Genomic DNA, 23967 nt, shown 5'->3' on the forward strand with positions numbered 1-23967 from the left:
GTTTTTCTGTACTGTCACTGCATTACAGAATGTGGGATAAGTTGTTAGGAATAGTTAAAAGATTTGTTAAGTATTAATATGAATATGATCTTACAAGAGCATTACGAAAAAGAGTAAGGGGAACTTTCCTGGTGGCCTGGTTAACTTTCCCATACTCAGTATGAACACCACCTTAGTCCTCCTCTGAAAAGAAGCCACTGGCCTAGTGAGACTAATCCATTCAAAAAAGATAGATAGATTGCTCGATCAGCATTACAGTCCAGAAGTATTGCAGTCATTCTGTTCTAAAGCTGTCTTGTAAAGTGGAATAATAACAATAACAAAAACACACAATTTTCAACATAAAAATATGCTTTGTCTGACTTATATTAAGACCATGCATTTGAAAGACTGATTAAAAGGGTTAATATGGCTCCTTAATCTGCATGTAAGAAGCATGTCTTGAGACAATTAGATGAAGATTTGGCTGGCAACTATGTCTATAAGAGCAGGACTAGTTTGTTGGAAAAAAAAAAAACAAATAAGACTAATACCAAATTGAAAAAAAAAAATAATAAAAGAAAAAGCATATTCAAAAGAAATTTGTGAAAGTCAACATATTCTCCATCAAAATAAGCATAACAAAATGTACTTCTGCTACTATTTTTTCCTTAAAGTACTTTTCTGACCCCCCATGCACACACTAACACACAATGTTCTTCCAGCATTTCAAACACATCTCTAAAAGACATCAAGCATAGCAAAGAGTAGCAACATTTACAATTTAAACAGTAAAATGGAAAAAAAACTCTACAGTATAACTATAACCCAGACCCCATGGTGTAGAGGGATGCAGCCCTGACTACAATCCAGCTGACCCGAGTTTGACTAGAGGCTCAGGTGCTGGAAGAGACAGGGAGAGGAGGTAGAAAGCAGTGGCTTTGCTGGCTCACCCACTCTGGGAAGGAGAAGTTTTTGCCTGTGATAAGGACCCACCCTTGATGATGGGGATGGGGAAATGACTTTACATGTGGTGATGAACATAATGTCAGTAGCTCTGCCCAGTTAAGATATGCAAAAAAAAATCCCCAGGCATGTAGGAGATCGTGTGTGATGCCAGCTGCTCCACTCCTTTTACTAAGTTGCCATCAGTGTGGTCCTAGACTAGGGAATAGTAGCTGATGGGCAGCTGGAGGAAACCCACAAGGGTGAAAATACAACTAAAAGACTACTGTGCAAATTCATTGAGATCTGGTGCATCAGCAAAATAGTTCCTTAACAAACAGCAACTGTTAAATTACCTTGCTTGTTTTTGTCCATATCCTGCCTATGAGTTAAAGCCGATTTTCAGGCTGTCTTACTTATACAGTAATAAGGCAGTAAGCTGCACAGCAGCACCGTGGTATAAGTAAACAAACAAAACTATCACATGTATAACTCCCAAATTACAGCTAAAGAAAACAAGTTTTACCAATGTCACAGAATCCTGCCAGAGCAGTGTACATCCCTGCTGGAAAAGCTTCCTGACGTGCAAGAAGGCACCTGGAGCCATCAGATACCAATGTGATAACCACAGGAGACATCTAATAAGACAAATAAAACAGATCTCAGAGAGACGTATCACATGTGCATCAGCAATAACAAACTTGTTGTGTTACTCTGCTGGCCCAGTGGCACTAAGAAGCTACTCTTATGTTAACAGATAAACTGCACACTATTCAGTAAGAGGACACAGTTCATTTGAGGTTATTACAAAACATCAGGAATGAGTACATCCCTATAAGCAAATGGAACAGCATGTGCCGAGTACCTGCCACCTGGTAGACAGCAAAGACGACAGGTAGCAGCCACTCACATGGAGTTCAGCGCATGGTGTGCCTTAATGTCCACATATGACACTGTCTACAAACCAAGCTCCTGAAATGTGAATGTACAAAGCCAGAACAGTAACACCAGTCACTTGTACCTGATATCTCTGTCTGATGAAACTGTCCCACTACCTTACTAACAATAAAAAGAACAACTAATCCTAAGAAATGTAACCCCAAAAGCAAGAAGCATGCAGTGAAGCATACCTTACAGAAGAAGTCTTGTTGACTGGGCTTCAACAGATATCATAATATTCTCAAATAAGGACAAAGGAACAGAAAACAGAGAAGCACTATGACACGGAACTTGACACATCAACGACAAAGCTACTGAAATCTGAGCTGTTCCAGGATTCAGTCTTACTGCATTTTCAATATGTTTTCTACCAATATACAAAGTAAACAGAATTATTCAATACAAAATATAACACTAACATCACAGTAGGTGTCCTTTTGTTAAATGGCCCTTACTTTAATTTAACACGTATAAAAACATGAGGATCACCTTAATGTAAATGAGGTATCATACAATGAGGGAAGGAAATTATGGTAAAATAAGCATACTAATTTTTTAGACAAGAATAGACCTCTATACCTTAAACAAGGTAGTGTTATGCAGCAGTAATTGTGATCTTCAACATACTATTAACTTTTTTGCTCTACACACAATTTAGTGTTTTCAAAAATTAAACAGTACATGGCTTCTAATGCATTAAATTTCAAAACAGCTGTTTTCCTGCAGATTATTGGTAGTCAATGAAAAGCTGCAAGGTTCTCCATCTGTCATAAAAGATTTAAGTACCATTTGACTAGTATGTGATGTAATACAGGCTGTACAAGCTAGGTCCAGAAGGTAACCATATGAAAGGCTGAGACCTGTTACAGTAAGTCCTGAAATATGGAGACTGAATGGCTGAAAGAATGGAATTATATACAAGTCCAAGATGGCGATTTCTCAGAATATTTCCTTTTCTCCAAGGTTCAGCAATCTCAGACTTGGTATATATAAGTTTGGTGTTTGTGTGCGTGTGGGGGGAGGGGGGTGGGGTGAAAAAGAAGTTTAAAAGAGAAGAGTAATGTTCAAGATTCACTCTTCTCCTGAGTTTTCCATCTTATTTTATTTGGTATTTCGAGTACCAACATTTCAATAGGGAGCTGGCACAGAATGCTAACATACAACTCGCTCCAATTAACAGTGACTACTCCTTTACTTTAAAAATCACTGCTCCATGAAATAAATCACTAGTCCATGCTGTCAGTCAAAAAAAAAAAAACAGATAACTGAAGAAAAGCCTTCAACAAATATCTCCAACTGAACCCTTTTTAGTAACAGATGTCTTTTTCTTGTTTGAGTAGGTTTGTTAATATTTATTCAACAAACTTCTAGCTGTCACAAAATTATAATTTGCACTTGTTTAGTCTATTTATATACTGTTTTTATTTATTTAATTATGGAAATAATTGTCAGGTGTAAGTGTATTATTTAAGCTTTCACGAACAAACCATTTCTCATCAATTTACTTATTTCTTCCTGTGTTAACTGAATGCACCCATACAAAAGACTGAGTACAGTTAAAGGAAAGCCACATATAAAAACTGAAAAAAAAAAAAAATGTTAACAACAATGTCTTAATTTTTTTTGCAGTGTTACGTCACTCTTACTAGCTACTAGTTTCTAATCTGCTATTGCCATAAAAGGCCCGATGAGTGCTGGCATAGTTACACAAGTTATGTTCCACATTTAAGGTTTTTGTCTATCTGATGTAATTTTAATGGGAATACCAACTGCACTGGTGTGCGAAAAAACAGATCTTGGTTTCCTCTTATTATGAATGCCTTTGGAAAGTGTGTCAGTCTGTCCTTTGGAATGGCATATTTTCATTTAAGTTACTGGATGTCTTTTACATGGCATTTTAAAGTGCAATCAAATATTACTCCTGAAACATTAGCATACTTAATGCTTATGTGCAGACTCATAATTGTTATTAGTACCAGGCTAACTGCCCTTGTGGGCTATTCGAAGCTAAACCAATTACCCCATGTAAGAATCAAACCCAGCACCTTGTGTCTATAAGATGGCCACCTTGACCACTATGTCAACCTCCCACCCATAAATCAGTATCAGGCTAGCTATCCTTGCAGGCCATTCCAAGTCAAGCCAATTACAACATGCAAGAATCAAACCCTGTGCCTTGTGCTTATAAGGTGAAAACCTTAACCACCATGTCAACTTCCCACCCTAAATAACAAGTGTGTGTATTCAAACTCTGCACCTTGTGCACATAAGGCCGTCACTCTAACCATTTGGCTACATGGCCATAATACATGGGCGTTATTGTAATGTATTTTGTAACAGAGGTGTGATACTGGTCACCTATACCTGATAACATACATAAAAAGATTGACTGTAGTCAGTACTCCTGTTTAAAGCTTTTTATTACCCATAATTTATCTAATTCCTTTATTTTCTTAAGTTATTCACATTTAACAGCTATGAATTGTTAAACCCCTATCAGTTTACACACATCCTTAAATTCCTGAGAATTTTCTAAAAAAAGCAGGTCAAAAGTTTAAGCCAAATATCTATTTTGCACATTTTAAATGCTATTAGAATCACAAATATTATTCAGCTAAAACTTTGCATTTCAATCAACATATTCAAAGTCTTTGCATTAATACTGTACTACAATGCAAAAATAGGCTTTTACTTTTCCCTAAACCTTTTCAATCAGCATGCCATATTTTGGACTGCTCCCTGATCAGACTGAAAATAATTTATAATAGCTTTACACAAGAGCAATCACAAATGATTGAGATCTCTCAGTTGTGAGAAGCATTAGGAGAGACAAACACCCCCCCAGCACCCTCACCTCTTATATATACTAACTCCAAGGATTAACGAACAAGGGAGAAGGAGAAGGTAAAATCCCTGGCACTCCAGCAATTTGACTTTCTGGTGAAAGCCAGACATTTGTACACTAGTGATCAGATACATCAGTGTCGATCATTAGTGCTTCTCAGACAAACCTGGCTGTCGTCTTGGGGTTACCATACCTGCAGTACTTTTATTCAACCAGTCTTGAGGGCTGTTTTTCTCTAGGTAGTTGTTTCGTAAACATTTACAGATACAGGAAAAATTGTTCCTATTTATATAGGTAAATATAAACCACACAGTTTCTCTCAAGCTATACAATGTACAATCCAATTTTAAATGGCAATTTTTCATCTGCAGCACATAAGGTTTTAGCTGGCAGTGCGCAAAGGTCTATAAGCCACTTTGTTCTTGCACTATAAATAAAAAAACTTGAAAGTACAGTTGTGTACCTACCATAAATGTAGATGTTCGAGTGTATTCACTGTTGCAGTCATTACAATTGGGTTATCCTGCTGGCAGGCTATCCGCAGTCGGCCTAAATTCCAAAGTCTATGTCCAGCGTCAGTTGCTGTCACCTCCTCCCTGACATCAGTGCGCCAGGGGTATAAAAGATGCAGCCAACGCCATTTTCTTCAGTTTTTCTTGCCCCAGATGTCAGGTGCCCCTAAAATGGTAGGCTCACTAATGCCAAAAAGCGTGCATAACCATAAAACAACTTTTCCTTCATCTACAAGCAAATACACCACATAGGTTGTATAGAATAGAGAGGTACAGATAAGTCCCAGCAAGGAAAAGGGGGATGGAGGGAGGGTAACCTGGACTGCAAAAGTGAATACACTCGAACATCTACATTTATGATAGGTACACAACAATACTATGTTCATCGTGTTTCACTGTTGCAGTCATTACAATTGGGTTGAATCCCAAAGCTATGGTTGGGAGGCTGGTGCTAAACAGGATTAGGAGAGGCTATCAGGCCCTGCAGAACTGCAGTGGCAAAGCCTGCCCTGGATTTAGAATAGAGAGGTAAGTGATAGTGCTTTGTAAAAGTATGCACTAAACTCCCAAGTTGCAACCTCTAAGATGTCTTTGGTTGGTACTCCTCTGAGGAAGGCTGCTGAAGTGGCTGCTGCTCTGGTGGAATGTGGCCTAATGCCCTTAGGCACTGATTTGCCATGCTGTGAATAGCAGAAATGAATGCAGTGGCCTATCCACTTTGAAATAGTCTGCTCTGAGATAGGCTTTCCTTGTGATCCTGCAGCATATGCTACTAGAAGGTGTTCAGTCTTTCTGAAAGCTCTGGTTCTGTCCAAGTAGAAGCGTAGCTGTCTGTGAATGTCCAAAGAATGCAGAAGTCTCTCACCCTTATTCTGTGGGTTTGGGTAAAATGTAGGCAAGTGAATTGTTTGGTTAAGGGCCACACTGGTCACTACCTTAGGCATAAATGTAGGCTTTGTCCTCAGAGTAACCCTGTCAGGATGGAAAATGATAAAAGGTTCCACAGCCATGAGTGCCTGTAACTCTGAAACTCGTCTAGCGAAGGTTATTGCTAGGAGCAGAGCTGTTTTCCAGGATAAGAATTTTATATCAGCTGCAGAGGCTGGCTCAAAGGGAGGCAGTGTAAGTTTTTCCAAGACATAGTTGAGGTCCCATGCAGGTATTGGTGCTCTCCTTGGGGGGTCTTATATTTTTGGCCCCTCTGAGGTACTGCCTTAGTAATGGATGAGAAAAAATAGGTGGTTCTGTATTGTAATGAGCTGAAATGGCAGAGGCATGAATTTTAATGGATGAAAAGGAAAGGCCTTTATCCAGCATCTCAGTTAAGTATTGCAAAATCTGAGGAATATTTGGAACAATCATGTCAATACCTTGTGCCTGGTTCCAAGTTCAGAATCTCTTCCATTTTTCTGCATAAGATTTTCTGGTGCTAGGCCTCCTGGCCTCCAAAATGACATCCATAACTGCTTTAGAAAGAGGTGTGTCTTGAATGGCTACATTATCCGCCATGTTGCCAGGTTTAGGGTCCTGAGTTAGCTGTGCAGTATCTGACTGTCTTGTTGAGTCAATAAGTGAGGAATTTGAGGTAGTGTTCAAGCTGGGCATTGGGACAAGCTCTTTAGGATTGGGTACCAGTGCTGGGGAGCCAGTCTGGGGCAATCAGAATCATTTTTGGCTTCTCTTCTCTGACCTTGAGGAGTACCTTGGGGAGGAGAGGCAGAGGAGGAAAGGCATATACTGTTTTTCCAGCTGAAAGACAGAACATCCACTTTTCATGCTTGCTTGTGATAAGTCCTTGTGCAGAATCTTTGTAGTTGGCAATTGTGAGGAGAGGCAAATAGGTCTATGTCCGGGCATCCCCAGTTCCTTGTTATCACGCTGAAGACTTGTGGATCCAATTTCCACTCGTGGGGATCCATTAGGTTTCTGCTTAGTTCGTCTGCCATGGTATTTATCCTTCCTGGCAGGAATTGTGCTTGCAGATGTACTTGGTAAGTCAATGCTGTGTCCCACAAGTTTATGGCTAGTCTGCAGAGGGGGTAGAAATGAGTTCCCCCTTGCTTGTGTACCAAGACTGTGATATTGTCCGTCTTTATCAGTAGTTGTCCTGGATGAAGTAGATCCTTGAAGGCTGTCAGGGACTTTTGAACTGCTAGCATCTCTTTTTGACTGATATGTAGATGCATTTGACTTGCGGACCATGTGCCCTGAATACATCTTCCTGCCATATGTGACCCCCAGGCATAATCTGATGCATCTGTTGTCAATGTCTGCCTGGCTGTGGGTAAGGTGATTGGCTGTCCCGTGTTGTGGTGACAGGCTTTTCCCACCATCAAAACTCCTGTTGCAGGCAGGGAATGAGGGTAATTATTGTTTCCAGTCTGTGGCAATGTTGAGTCCAAACACTTTTTAGATACCATTGAAGTTTCCTCATATGCAGTCTTGCATATGGAATTAGCAGAATGCAGGATGCCATGAAGCCCAAAGCCTGCAGAATTTTTCTTGCAGATAACTGGGTCTTTGTTGCCAACATTTTGAAATGAGTAGTCAGTTGTCCATGTTTGTCTGGCATGAGATAAGCCATCTGGGCAGTTGTATTTAAGCTTGCACCCAGGAATATTATCTCTTGAGAGGGCACGAGTTTTGATTTCTTTTTGTTTACTGTGTACCCTAGGGCCTGCTAGTAATGTTTTTACAAACACCAGATGTTGTAGTAGAGTGTCCTTGTTCTCTGCTTGAATAAGGCAGTTGTCCAAGTAAGGATATATTTGAATTCTTCTTTGTCTGCAAAAAGCAATTACTGGTGCCAGGCACTTTGTGAAGACCCTGGGCACAGTAGATAAGCCAAAGGGCAGTGCAGAAAATTGGTAATGCATTGAGCCAGCTATACATCTGAGGTATCTTCTGCATGATTGTCTGATTGGGACATGCAGGTATGCCTCTTTTAGGTCTAAAGTCACAAGCCAAGCCTTCTTGCCCAGCATGGGCAGAAGCTGCTGCAGAGTTAACATTTTGAATTTTGGAATGTGTTCAGGATAGACAGGTCCAGTATTGGTCTCCAGGTTTTGTCCTTTCTGGGCACCAAGAATAGCCTTGAGTAAAATCCTCGTCCTTGCTCTTGCTGTGGTACTTGCTAAATGGCCCTCATGTCCATGAGGGATGAAACCTGTTTTTGTGCCTCTGCCCATTGATTGCGTGGCAGGTCTGGCATACCGTTTGGCCTTGGCAGGGTGTGAAAGTGGAACCTGTAGCCCTGGGATACGATATTTAAGACCCATTTGTCCTGAGTGATCATGTGCCAATTTTGAGCAAAAAGTGCTAGTTTTCCCCCCAAGGGAGCTGCCAGAAGATAAGTGTTTGGTGCTGGCAGGGGAAAGTCATTGAGACTGTTTCCTATATGGCTGTGATTTTTCTTCTCTGCTTTTGGAGGTTGAAGCACCCCATTGTTTAGGCCTGTATGAGCCTTGGGGCTGTGATCTGCCTCTGGGGCATATGTATTTACCTCTTTGTGGCCTGTCTGACACTGGAAAGGACCAATTCTTTGCAGGTCAGTTCCTGATAAATCTGGGAGGCTGTACCTGTAAGAAATCATTGACGGTTTGCATAGATTTAACTTTGTCCTCCATTTTCTTCAAAACCTCTTCTGCTTTAACACCAAACAAGGTATCATGTTGTAATGGAGCATCTAATAATTTTGCTTTAACATGATCGGGCAGATTCTGTTCTTTTAACCAAGCATGTCTCCTAATGACAGAACCTGTAACAGCGGCCCTGCAAGAGGCCTCTAGAGAATCAAAACCACATTGCAAAGTATGCCTTCCTACTTGTTCAGCAGCATGCAATAAATCCTGCATTCCTTTGTTTTCTGCACATTCTGAATTTGTCAACATTTTTTGTTTAAGCAGTGACATTAGATATTGCTGATATTTAAGCATATGAAATTGACAATTTAAAGCTCTTACAGCCAAGGTAGCATTAGTATAAATCTTTTTCCCCCATCTGTCCAGGGCCCTTGAATATCTATCAGAGGGTATAGGGTTTTTTGCAGTGGACGCCTTGACCCCTTTGGGACCCTGAGAGATAGCTTCTGGGTCTGCAGCAGGGTTTTTATAAAGAAATTTATGTGAATCAGGAACCCTGTAGTATCTGTCTGGCTTAACAGGAGCTGGTGGCAGAGAGTCAGGAGACAGTCCGGACTCTGAAAATACATCATCTACAATGTCTAAAACAGGAGGAATAGCAAGGGGCCTGTGATGAGGTAATAAAAGGAAGTCTCTGAGCCTTTTCTTGAATTCTGAGTAATCTTGGCTCTCCCAGTTGAAATGCTCCCTCATAGTATGCAGGGTTTCCCCAAAAGAATAATCCTCAGGAGGAGAGGCTGAAGGAATAGATTCTTCAGCATCAGAATCCTCATAGGGAGGAAGAGAATATTCCTGGTCAAAAGAGGAATCAGAGGAAATGGAAACCTGATCTGAAGATGCATATTCTATCTCTTGCCTAGGCCTCTTATCAGGAGGGGGATGGGAATCCCTGATCAAAGTAATTAGGTCTTCGTCCATTTTAAGCATCTGTTTTTTAGGCATGGAGGCCTGTCCAGGAGAATGCTGTACTTGTTTCGTCTTTAGAGCTGCTTTAGTCTTTGCCTTTGAAGCTGAAATTGGTTTTACATGTAACTGTGTAGGCTTGAAAACACCGTCAGAAGCCGATGCCTGCTTAGCAGCTCTGGATCCATCTGAGGGAATAGATTCCGAGTGTCCAATACCTTGAGTTTCCAGTGGCCTAGTCGGCTCCACGTGGGAGATGGAAACAGAAATGGCCTGTGGCTCTGAGCTAGTGGGGGTCAGGGGCTGCAAAAGCGTCTCACTGAGAACCGGCGAACTGGCGGCAGGCCTAGCAGAAGCCTCGTTGTCGGTTTTGGACCTCGGGTGCCTGTCCTTTTCTTTGCGCTTTTTATAAACTCCGGTAGTCGGTTGCTCCGACGGCATTATATAGTTAAATCTTCTGCCAAAATAATGAAATGCAAAATCGTACCGACACTTAATAGTGCGTTGGTTAAATCTAGCACAAAACCGACAACTAGCAATGTCGTGGTCAGGGCCTAGGCAAGGAATACAGTAAGAATGAAAATCCTTATGAGGTATTAGCTTCCCACAAGAAATACATTTATTAACTTTTCTGACATCGGTCTGGAGCAAGAAAAAAGTTTGCCCAATGGGGTACTTAGCTTTAATGAAGACTTCGGATCTGAAATTCGAATTTGAAAATCTCAGGAGTCGGCCGACCGGCACTTGTGAACTGCTTTTGCTTCGGGCACCGCACGGCAAGAAAGACTGAAGAGAATGGCGTCAGCTGCATCTTTTATACCTCTGGCGCACTGACGTCAGGGAGGAGGCGACAGCAACCGACGCCGGACCTAGACTTTGGAACTCAAGCCGACTGCGGGTAGCTTGCCAGCAGGATAACCCAATTGTAATGACTGCAACAGTGAAACACGAACATCTACTATTCTTTTTCACAATGACTAACAGAACTAGCAGCAGCAACTCTAGTGAAGTGCATTCTGCACAGACAATAAGTCTGTTTACCCGGTTTCACATCATTTCCCACACTCCCCTCGAGAAAATGCAGCTCACTCAATTATGAAAATATGAATACACTAATACAGACATGGCAAGTGAAAATAATGGTTGAGATTTATACGGTAGTGAATCCCTGATAAATACTTACTTTCACCTGCTAACTGTCTCTAATTACTATGTAAATGGTTAAGAAAACAAGCTCTGCTCAGTATCATGACATGAAGAAAAGGGAAGTGTAAGGACAAGCATTACTATGGAGGAAACTAGCAATGAAATGACTGGGGATACTGATGGCTAAAGTTATGAAGTAAGCTGGTAAAAGTGGCTGTGAGAGCAATATGATCCCTGGGACCATCTATGCAGTGGACAGGTTTATAAATAGTATTTTCTGATCGCACACAGTGAGACGATGTCACACATTTTGTAACACAGTATATAACAACTGGTGAAATGTAAAAAAAATGTTACAATCGGAACCAAGAAAGTAATAGCATTATTAGGCAAAAAAGGCCTAATATTCACAAATGAAAAAGTTACATTTACAGATTCATAAGCAAAAACAAAAAAAAGGTGAAATATACTGACAAATGAACAGAATTAAAATAAGCTAAACAAATTAGTAAAATTTCTATGGTATAATGAGAATACTTCCAAGATATCAATATGCATGAAAAATTTACAAAAGTCCCAAAGGAACTGTACCCTGCAAACAAGGCCATTTAGACGGAGAAAACTAAAAAGGGTGTTAGGGCAGCTTTGGTGGCTTTAGACATGACTACCACAAAATAAACCCCAATAACTACAGAGTTTCCAAGGAGTCACAATGCAGACGTTTCTTATAAAGTTAACTATCAAGCACACAGGCCAAAACCGCAAACGACAACGAAGAAACAGGGAAGGTTCCAAAGTTGGCAGGTATAAATACAAAAACAAAATTCTGTCAGCAAAGTTTCCAGGGATTCCCAGTGCTGCTGTTGTGTCCTGTACAGTCAGGTACTGAGCATGCAGTTGTAAAACCAGAAAGATGATGCAGGGTCAGTGGGCCTGCAGCTGCAAAACCAAGAAAACAATGCCTCTAAATGGGCAACCGTTAGAATCAAAGCTCATTTCTGATTCTGGTGAGGGGGATTTCCTTGTGGCTAAGTAGCAACATGTTCTTTTCTGCTAAGAGGTCCAAAATGCACTGAGTGCTTTTGTCTAATGTCATGAGGTGGAACCAATAAATACACACAGATAAGTGCACACAAACATCAAACTTTGAGATACCTGTGGATGCTCTAGACATGTAAATGGTTTCTTTATTTGTAAAATCACATTCGGTTTACATGGTCTTTGTCAGAATAACCTTGAGTACTGCATACAGCTTTGGAGGTTTTAGGGATATCAGGCTTCAGGAAGAAATCCAGAAACATTTATGAAGAGGGGAAGGAATATGACCAGAGGACAAAGAAGCTAGAACTCTTCTCAGCTGAGACAAAAAGAGATAGCAGTGACATGATACTGATCTGCAAGATTGCATCAGGGAGATTTTGAAGGCGAAGGAAGGAGCTCAGGTAAATTACACAAACTACTCCCTGGATCTCTCAAATTATTTTTTTACAGAGAGGGTTGTATTGCAAATAAATGGACTATTTTAAAGGGTGGTGTACACCAAATCCAGAGAAGCATTCAAGAAGGCATGAGACAAGTGGAAAGAGGGGAAATTGGAAGGTAGGGATGAAACGGAGACAGAATGTTAAGGATCATGAAAGATGAGACTGCCAACTTCTGTCATAATCAAATGATATAATTCACATCTAAACACTCAACTGTAACTATCTCTGTCATCAAGTCCTTAAGCATTCCAAAACTGCTTTCCTGTTGATGATTCCATTCTCAGGCCTTAGCATGTTCCAAATGTTTCCTCAGCAGCATATTTATTTCTGACATGGCTGCAACAAATTTCAAAAGACAATCTCAGATGTGCACTACAGTTCTGTCATTTGCTTTATCTAATGTCAGACTTTCTGATGTTAGAACACAGTCTTTAAGCTTCATATACTTCAGCCTTGCTACTCTGATTTTGCACTTCTGTGCAGCTGAGGTTGCACTATCTCAGCCAGTTCAAAAAACGTATATGTCGTTTAGCATGTTCTTTCATAGGGTATCACACCATACTAGTAGACCACCACCTATATTCAAGAATATTGTTAGCTTCTTGATCATCTAAGCAATAGCTCTCTGAATACATCAGGTACTCATGAAATACTGAAATAAAGTCTTACAAATCTGTATATTCCTACAGATAATAGAAATGCATACAACGTGGAGATTTTTTCAAGTTTAATTTGCCAAACCCATTGATTACATTATGCAGAGGGAATTACTTTACATTAGGCAATAATGAAACTACCTCCTCTACTGCACAAAGTAAATAATTGTTTTTATAGCTTTATTATGGTATTATATATCTATGCATATTTGAATTTTGTCTGGCATGTCAACTATTCACCCAGTTTACAGTCGTTTCTTAATCACACGCTCATTCTTCTTATTTCCTTTTCAAATACAAATGTGTGCTGCCACAAAAGATGCCATACGAAGAACCAACCCAGTCCAAAATAAAACAAAAATTAATTTCTATAGTATCAGTGAAGGAGTAAACAGAAACTGATAAAAAATATGGTTGCTTATTAAAATATACAGAAAAGAACTTTCAAAAAATGAGCAATGACTGCTAGCCTTCAGACCACATCCTTGCTCTGATAGTTTTCAGAATCTTCGTTATAAATAGCCAATAAGCATTTGCTTACAGGGAAAGTCTGACTGGGAACAAAAACCCTTTCCAATAAGCATTTGCTTAAAGGGAAAGTCTAGCTGGGCATAAAAACACTTTTTAATGGAGGCCCAGGGCGACAATCTCCATAGAGTACAAATATAGCATAAATCCATAATGAGTGACATTAAATAACCATTTACAATTGTTATACATGTATAAAAATTGAATACAATGGTTATACATGCACAAAACTTAAATACAATCAATACATCAAATACCTTCTAATAAACATATAAAAAATAGTCATACAAGAATTATAGTGATGGAGAGAAAAATTAGGAAGTGTTCAGTAGGGGACAGAGAGAGATTAGAAAATGAAAGTTGCATTTATTGCTGCATTACATGTAGTTGGGGGTGATGTGAGGGTACAGTATAGAGAAGCAAAGATGAAGGAGAAGATTTAGTAATGGTTACATTATTGTACTTGCATGGAAAAAGTGGTGGTGGAATAGATAGTAGTATATTTGTGCGATCTTTAATTAGTGCTAGAGATGAACCAAGGAGAAGCAGAGTTTCAAAGTAAGAAAGAGATCAGAAGTGAAAAGAAATGGAAGATGCATGACAGGTAAGGAAAATGTTTTATATTAAGTAAGAGTGTCACAACAGAGACAGGGAATTGCATGGGACAAAAGCTGTTTAATTAACGAGTAAAAGTTGCCTTGTATGGAGATACTGGAGATGCTGTAGGGATATGTACCTTTGCAGGTAGTTCAGTAAAATCGTATGTGCTGAAAACATTTATACCAGTTTATTTAACCGGTGTCAGTCAGAAATGATATTTAAGTTGTGAAAGTATACCTTGGGTTGAGCAACAGTAAAGCCAACAATCCAAAAGGTGAGGAGATCATTAGTTAAACTCAGTGACAGTGGTACTGAGTTCCATGTTTAAGTGATGTAAGTTGAGTATAGGGCATCTCCTGCTGAGTTACTGGACTTGTGAATGTTAAATAAGAAGTCCGTCTTGTGAATGCAGTTGTTTTAATTGTGCATAATGCTGAATGATTCTAGTCAGATTTGGGCATTTTTGTGGATTGTGTAATTATATTGTGGGACATGACTAGCTCAGAGTAGATGAGGAAATGAGGCAATTCAAGCCAGTTTAGTTATTTTAGGGAAATAAACTGGTGTTATCTATAAGGAAGATTTGTTGCAACATCCATTCTACTTAAATAAATCATTTTAAAAAAGTCATGTGATTGCACGAATGCCATAAAGGAATAAAGACCCAATTACGGCTTAAGTGACCTGTGCTTGATTAGCAGCAAAGGCACTTAATGACAGAAGCAAGGAGGAAGCATGTGACTATCCTGGAAGGAAGGAAGTATGAGGGGTAGTCTAATGGAGGCTGGAGTTCAGAAGGAATGCCATAGCTGAGGGGGAGGAAGGAGCCAGACAGGTATACTCACTATATGGGCCCAGGGTGGAGCACATGCTAAGGCCATCTCTCACTGCCCACCCAGCTTGGCATGCGTCTATGTCATTATACTGAAGGAGGGCATTAGGTTTAGGGAAATAATGTCCTGTATCCATTAAAGATAATGGCACTACTTGGAGTGTCTCATCTCTCATACCCAGACACAAAAAATAAAACCAGAGATGCCAATGTCCTTGACCTGGGTTATGAATGACCCAACTCAGTATGTCAGGAGAAAAGCTCAATGGTCAGAAGGGGTGAGTCAGACGAAAAATAATAAATAAGAAAGTCATGTGTTCTCACTGATAATTAATGCTGGCTTATTACCAGAAGTGCAGTTAGGGTGGGACAAAGCGGGCATTTACCCCTGGAGTAAGGTATTGGGGGGGTGATCAACAGATACTTTATTATTATTATTATTATTATTTTTCTCCTCACATAAATGTGAGGGTAGGAGACACAGGACTTGGTGCCTCTCCATAAGAGGAGAGAGAGGAGTACCAGATCAGAGAATGGGAATTTTTTTGTTGTTTTTGCTCTTCATCTAATTATTAAAGGGTGCCAGGTTGGGGAATGGCACCAGCTACAACTCTGCTTATTACAAAACTTGAGCTGCTACAACAATAAAAAAAAAAACTTTTAAAATGTAATGTAATCAAATATAAAGTACCAGCTTATAAAAAATTGTGAGCTGTTATAATAAAAAAATAAAACATTTAAGATACAATGATATTTAAACAATCACTTGTAATAAATGCTCTCAGTACTTCATCTGAATGCATTTAGTTTCTAGTTATGGAGGTATAGTTTGACAGAAACTACATCACATAAGCCCTACCCACTACTACAATTTAGCTTGGCCTGGCACATAATTCAACTATGTAATAATTAATAAAATAGTGTCTCTTTTTTACTGTTAAAAGTCAAAAGTATAAACGCCCATGACTTTATCCTTTGCAATATACAGATACATAGCAAACTGCAACTTGGACGGTTTCTTGGATATTCTGCCCACAGAAATATGATACTGATGGACCTACTCCTTCCAAATGGCTGCCAATTTACCTTACAACCCAATGTTCCCTGGTAGATGCAGGTGCAACATTTCTCAGCAAAAGATGCAATTACTTTAAAGGCTTCACTGCAATAAACTTCTGGAATTTGCCAGCACTTCAATTCTCCATTTCTTACACAATGTAACATATGTGGAATAATTACAGTGCTCAGTAACAACAAAGACTTAAGTAGCTGGGCTTTTAAGCATGTTAGTGGTTACTCAGCATCCATGCAAAACAATGAAGTCACACAACCTGACAGGCATACCGGTATTCTATACAGGCTAACCGTGCTTAGGACTTAAACAAGCCCCATGTAGTACAATCCCATCCTCTTCCTCTAAAGACCAACACCTACTTTATTTATTATTCATTTATTATTGTTAACTTTGTAAGGGCCATTCCTTAATTAATTCAATTACATGTTAACTGACTAAGTGAACCAGTCCTTGTTTGCTTTTCAACCATGCCAAAAAATATATACACCACCACACTATTCACAGTGACTTGAGATGAAGAATAACATTGTTCAGTGATAACAACTTACATTTCTTACTATACTTGCAAAAATAGCAAATGCTGAACTTCTTACAAAATAAAATGAAAAAGGAGACATTACAACTTTTACACTAAAAATACTAATTGCAGAATGTTAGATTAAATTGGTGTAAATATTTAGTTTTAAGGGCAATTGAAATCCGTTATTTATGACTTAACAGTGGAACCTGTTGGCATCAAGAATGATGGGTTTTACTGACAGGCATTGTGTGCTATGAAGCAGGGGTGTTATGTCATGCAATGTTTAACCAAAGCCTGTTCTGACTCAAAAATAAATAAATAAATCACAGCACAATGGGAAGACATTGTTTGCTACCTTAACCAGTTGCACAGGTATTGTATTTTGTGCATGAAGTACAAATGCAAATAATCACCTTCTCAGAATATATTCACAAACAGTTTAGGAATGGAATACTAGTTATTCATACTGGGGTAACCAAAGGAAATCCAACCATGTACTATTCGATAGCAGCTGGCAGTTCCCCTCCTTGCTATATGTTCCTCAGCTGACACATCTAAACAACATTATTTATTTATTTATTCTTTTTTTTCTTCTTCTTTTGATAGCTTGGTGAGTGAGCTGGTCATTAGACCATTTTCAGTCACAGCTCAAGAGCAAAAATAAAACAATGTACAAAAATGCAACATAAAAAGGGCAGACAGTATTAATAATACAGTTTGCGATAAACGTATATACAGTTATGAATTTTAAGTATTGCAGAAAGTAACTGAGGTACAATAGTGTATAACAGAAACAAAATTTGAAGCAAGTATATTAGGTATGAACACTTTGTATCTGATGTGACAAACTGGACTCATTACACTAAAAGAGTAAGAAGAGTCCCTTTTGCAAGTTCATAGGTAGGTACTAGGCTATTGGCCCTGGGGCCTATATAAGCCTAGCCAAAAAAGTTGCCTGGTTTTCGCCACCCAAGAAAGTTATTTTCCTGCACCCCTGTCTAGCAGAGCCACAGAAGTGATCCCCAGGGTGAATTTCCTATTTCCCATCCAACTGTCGAGATTTTTCTTAAAGAGGGCTAATGAGGAGCTTTGCTTGACATGAATGGGTAGTCTGTTCCAGAGCATGGGAAGTCTCTGGGACAGGACTCTATCGCTCCAGCATGTTCTGTTTATTGCCGTGACAAGGTTTAGGTCCTGCATGTGGCTTGGAGGGATTAGGGTTTCTTTAAGTATAGCATATCCAACAGATCTGGGTTTGACACGGCTTTGTATGTTAGGCAGAGGTCACCTTTGAGCAGGCGAAAAGTGACGGAGTGGAGCTGGAGTTTTTTGACACGGTCTGCATATGGCATCCGTTTGAGGCCGGTAATCCTCTTAGTGAGGTATTTCTGTGGCCTTTCTAGTTGTTGCAGATGTCTTGCGAGGTACATACCAGATGGGGCATTGTACTCTATAATGGGTCTGATGAGGGATGAGTACAGAGGAACAGTGACCTCTTTTTTTCTGGAGGTGAACCCCTTTGTGATGAGGTGTGTCATGTAGAAGGACTTCCTGACTACTGTGGCGATGTGATTATCAAAGGAGAGACTACTGTCCACCTGTGTCCCAAGGTCTCTTATCACACTTTCAGTGTTTAGTAGGCTACCGCCTATGTGGTAGGTCATGGGTACAGTGTTTTTCCCAAAGGGGATGATAATGCACTTCTTGGCATTGAAAAGTATAGTGAAAACTCCACCAGGCACAAATGAAAACTACAGGGGGAGGGGGGGGGGGACCTTATCAGACGACACGTCAAGGTTGGAACTAGAAGTTGGTATTACCAACAACTTGAATACCTGGACTTTCAATGGGTTCAATATACACAATTATTCCAGTGTCAGTATTGACAAGAGTTGGTTTGATCTTTTTTCCAAAGGCTTCACCTTTGTTCCTACACAAAAAACGGATATCTTCAAATTATTGATAGATATCAAGTTGTTTATTCGGAAAAAGAATTTGGAACTTTTTTTTAAAGACAAAACGTTTGATCATCAAGGACAAGGTTTGAAGCGGAAAAGTACATTCAACCCTCCCACTCACCCCCAACTTAAGAACTTTGAATTAAAAGTTGAACATGAAATAAGAAATCACTTGACAACAAGAACCTTTCATTCGAATTTAACCCAGGAGGAGAAAAACACTTTGAGAGCTATTAGTGAAAATCACAACCTGAGAGTAATGAAACCTGACAAGGGGGGAGGGGTCGTGGTCATGGAAACAATACAATATGAAGGGAAAATGTTGGACTTACTAAATGATTCAGACAAATACACTAGGGTATCCATTAACGAAGTGAACATAGCATACAGAAAGATTCAAGTTCTACTATACGACATGTTAATGCAGGGTTCTATAGATCAAAATACTTACAAATTCTTGGTCGTAGATAAATCAAAAATTCCCTGCATCTTCGGGATACCCAAAGTCCACAAAAATGCCTGTGACCCGCCCCTCAGACCCATTGTGTCAGCGGAAGGATCAATAACAGCTCCTCTAGCAAAATTTGTCGATCATAAGATCAAACATGTACTTGAGGGATGTGAAAATGTTCTAAAAGACTCCTGGGATTTGTTGAGAAGAATCAAACCCTCACTATACAGTGAAAATACCTCCTTTGGAACCATGGATGTGATTGACCTGTTTGGTTGTATCCCACATGATTTAGGCCTTTCTTGGTTTGAAGAAAAATTAATTGGAAGCAAAAAACTGACACACACTGATTTCGTCAACACTCTAACATTCATGGAAATTGTATTAAAAAACAATTTCATCTATTTCCAAGGGGAGTACTTCAAACAAGAAAAATGGGTGCACATTGTGCACCCACATATGCCAACATTATAATGGCCTTTTGGGAAGAAACTTTTCTTCTCAATTCTCCTTTGATGAATGAATGCTCCCTTTACACTAGGTATCTAGATGATTTGTGTTTTTTCTGGAAGGGTAGTGAGGAAAATTTCAATAACCTTTTGACCTTTGTCAACAATACCTCTACATTCTTGAAATTCACCAGCAATTTTGATAAACAGGAATTAAAATATCTTGATGTTCATATAGAGAAAAAAGAGGGGAAATTGTCATCAAGAATTTCAGGAAAGAAACCTTCTCCAACTCTTATTTGCACTATACCAGTTGCCATCCCCCCCATCAGAAGAAGGGGGTGGTGAAAGGGCAATTGGTTAGGTGTAGCAGAATGACCTCGGACAATAAAGTCTTTCTTGAGGAAACTGAATTTTTAAAGAGCCTCTTCATTCAGAGAGGGTACCCTCTAGAGATGTTCAACAAGGTGTTGGAAGAAGTTAATACCAAAAGAGCAGACACTTTTGCCCCTATTTTAGGGAAGGAAGAAATACTGACCCACAATTCAGGGTTGGCAGGTAATTTTGCTGAAAAGGGGACAGGGTTAATCACTACCTTCAGCGAACAGTCAGCTTTTGTCAGGAACATATTTTCAAGGGAATGGGATAGTTTTTCAAAATTTTCAGACCTTGAATCTATCTTTGACAAAGAATTAACCCATGTATACCGTAGAGGGAAAAGCATCAAGAATTATCTTGAAGCAGGGACGAAAAACAACAAGTGCAACAACCATGATAAATCCAAGAAAGGATTACAAAAGTGTGGGAAATGTAAATATTGCACCTACTTGATTTGTGGGGAAACTATGGTTTTAGAAGCAAGGAAAATGACCCTACACTTAAACACATTCGCTAACTGTGACACCAAAGGCATCATATATTTAGCTGTTTGTAAAAAATGTCCCTCTTTCTACGTTGGAAAGAGTGAAAGAAAGCTCAGACAGAGAATATAGCACTTATATGATGTCAGGGTGATGAAAGAAAAAAATGCACTGAGTAAGCATTCAACAAAATGTAATACCACAGGTTACTCATTTTTTGTATTAGAAGTTGTTCCCACTAATCCAAGAGGTGGGATGTGGGAGACACTTATTGATTATAAAGAATTGTACTGGCAGCTCTTTTTGGATGCAAATCGTAATTTTGGGCTCAATGATATGGTATCATTGGCCCCAGTTTTGAAGATGAGGGCTGCCAAGCTTTAATTTAATGAAGTTTTATTTAGGTCTATTTTTATTGTTATTTTATATATATTCTTCAAAAAAAACAAGTGCTTTTTTTCTTGGATTCTCAAAGTTTCAGTGTGTGGCTTTGTAATTTATTTTATGGCCACAAGATGGTGCTTCGTTGTAATTTCAGATCCAAAAGCCCTAATCATGTACAATACAGAAATATTTTAAAAGTTTTATTTAAAGGTATTAAAAGTTTTTAAAATCCTTAGACAAACCACAATAAATAGGTTATAAGTTGAGATCATATGGTTTTACAGAATTGTATTTACTTACTAGTGTTTTTAATATAAAGTTTTTATGAATTAATTATTTAATTAAATGAATTTTAATTTAATGTGTTAAACGATTGGTCAATTGATTTGTGACTAAATTCAAACAGCATATAAAAGCATTTCAGTTTTAAAATGGATGTATAACTGATGAAGTTGGCGACGAAAACGTCTATGTGGATACGTTATTTTGTTTGTTTATTATCTTATTGATCCAGTCTTTGTTGTGGAGTGGTTTAAAAGTGTTTATTAAAAGCATTTTTTACTTTGGAGCTTCGATTCATTTGTGCCTGGTGGAGTTTTCACTATACTTTTCTTGGTCATAACTGTTTTTGGCTCATTTTACTTTTTATCACTTCTTGGCATTGAGCTTGAGGCCATGACTTTGACACCAAGCATGAGTCTCAGTGAGGCCCCTTTGTAGAATGCCCACATCAATGGGCGATTCTATTATGGCATCTAGTTTGCAGTAGTCTGCGAGCTTCATTAACCAAAGACCTGCTGTATTAGTCTGGACTTCTGAGAAGTAGATGCCAAACAGGAGAGGACCCAGGACTGAGCCCTGTGGTACTCCACTTGTCACTGGTCTGAAGTTGGATTTGGAATTGGCTACTTTCACTGTGTGGGTTCTGTCAGTGAGCCAGTTGGCCACCCATCTTGTGACATAGGGATTTATGCCCAGACTAGTGAGTTTATCTATAATTCCAGAGTGGGGGATGGTGTCAGTAAGATACCTTGCTGGTTGTCTGCAACTGCTGTGAAGTTGCAGTACCAAAGTTTACTCTAGTAACACTAGTTCCACTTTCACATAAACTTGCAGCATGTCACCACTGGGCAATGTGAGATACAGACCATGCTAAGTGGCAACTGCTTTCCTTTCTCTGGCCTCACCACTTGGAGGGTGCTTTCTATGGGGATATAAAGTTATAGCAAAAGGTGATCCTGTGATGGAACCGTCATTAAAATGAGCAAACTATGCAAGCTAATTCTGCTACAATGACTGATAGAAGAAGGCTATCATACACTTTAATGTAATATTCCTACACATTCAAGTTTTTTTTTATTAGTACATGCTTGAATACTACATTCCATATAAAGAGCTCCATCAGGATGTAAGTTTTTCACATTGTAATGATTAGTCTAAAATTTAAAAGACTGTGCCAAACCCATACAGATGAGTATGTTGTTGCTTATGGTTTGAATCATTAAGCTGCCCTCCATCTATACACAGGAGCACATATGTTCAGCATGGTACTATGCACTCTTATACGTGTAATTCATAAACATAGTAAACCCACATTGTGTACTGTGAGCCATGACTGTGAATCACAGTACTAAACACCGGTGTATCAAAGTTAGTGAATGGAAGTATTCTACACATCTGCACAAAATGCTTTTGAATGTGTGGTTCTGCCTTCTAACTTTGCATTTTTATTCCATACTTCTGCTTTTATACTTTTCACTGTTACAATCCTCTGACAAGTAACGTGACCTAGTATTTATTGATGCTTCTACTCCAAATTTCTTGTACTCACAAATAAGCAGTTTTTAACTCAATGGTGTTATGCAAAAGTCCAAATAATTATGGAAGTCAAGTTATATCCAAAAGGAACCGAACACCTTAGTCCAGGCATTTGTTACATGAAGTTGTAGCATTTATTTCAACATTCTGATAAGTATGCAAGTAGCGATCCCTCGGCGTGGTCTGCCCCTGATGCTTAAGTATCCTCTCTTGAGATGAGTGGGTCCCCCTCCCCTCAATACACTCGTGGCTAAAACCTTTGTAGTCTCCTATGAAAATAGCACCCCCAGATAAGGTCCGCAACAATAAAGAAATAAAAATATTTAACTGTAATTGCTTAAGTATCCTCTCTTGAGATGATTGGGCCACCCCCCAATACACTTGTGGCTAAAATCTTTGCAGTTTCCTGTGAAAGGGGCATCCAAGACACAGTCCGCAATGATAAAGAAAGACAAATCTTTAACTGTAATGTAGGTGACTATTTTAAGTAGCTAAGGGTGCTAATATAGCAACCTGGCCTTTTTTTTACTCTATTTTGTTAACAATCTAACTCAGAAAAGGCATAACATATGCCAAGGACTACAGCTGCTTACTAAATTTCATTGTAACTAATCCCCACACCAATCTTCAGTCTTAGCTTAATTATCCTTTATCTAAACCCCCCCTCTCTTGTTCGTCCAAACGGCAATTAATAGAAAATAACTCACTGCCTGTTTGCTAAGATAAAGGGCCACTTCTATGTTTTTAATTACTAGCAAACTTTCTCAAAAAAAATATATAATCTTTAAACTGTAAAACATGCACTTGCTGTGTTAACTAACTTACCTGGTACTTGAGTGTTCTGACTGGTTCTGGCAATTTCAGCCTAGAGCAAGTTCTAAACTCTACACTACTATTGGTTCCAAAATTCTTCCTAGCTGTATTACCACTCCCCTTAACCAATCCATGTCCTGTACTGGCTAGCTAAAGTTTTAAGAAACGTGGGTGCCATATTTGAAACCCACTGCAGCATGGTCTGACCCTCTGTAAGTAACTTGTTGTTGTTATATTTTATCTCAGTGTCTCATGTACTAACATGTACTAATCTAGCTAATTAACTTAGATTGAGAGATAAGGCATTGCAGTTACTAACGTACTAATCTAGCTGATTAACTTAGATTGAGAGATAAGGCATTCCAGTTGTGAATATAAAACGGGAATATAGTATTTGCTAAAGACTGCTATTACTGGCCTGCTTTCATGCTGAAACTGACTTCTGAGATGTAAAACGCTATAAGAAGTGTTGCATTTAAATTGGTAGTCATATATTTTGCTTTGAATTATTAAAAGTTGTGCACTATTCTGGACTGAACAATAACTGCATTTTTTTACATTTCCATGTGTGTTTTTTTTCTATACCTAATTGAGAATTTATTATACACATCTGGTTTGGTTTTATTTTT

At 39.0% G+C, this 23967-nt stretch overlaps 1 protein-coding gene across 1 annotated transcript in view; it reads right to left on the reverse strand.

Moving 5' to 3' along the window:
- NUDT13 (nudix hydrolase 13) overlaps nucleotides 1-23967 on the reverse strand; it is a 680399-nt gene that overhangs the window by 97211 nt on the left and 559221 nt on the right. The window contains exon 7 of the mRNA XM_044056109.1: nucleotides 1451-1562. Within this exon, the coding sequence (XP_043912044.1) occupies nucleotides 1451-1562 (112 nt within the window). The remainder of the gene's footprint in view (nucleotides 1-1450; nucleotides 1563-23967) is intronic.

The sequence above is a fragment of the Protopterus annectens genome, chromosome 14.part0 (assembly GCF_019279795.1).
Source record: "Protopterus annectens isolate FY-2018-M chromosome 14.part0, PAN1.0, whole genome shotgun sequence".
NCBI classification, from domain to species: domain Eukaryota; kingdom Metazoa; phylum Chordata; order Ceratodontiformes; family Protopteridae; genus Protopterus; species Protopterus annectens.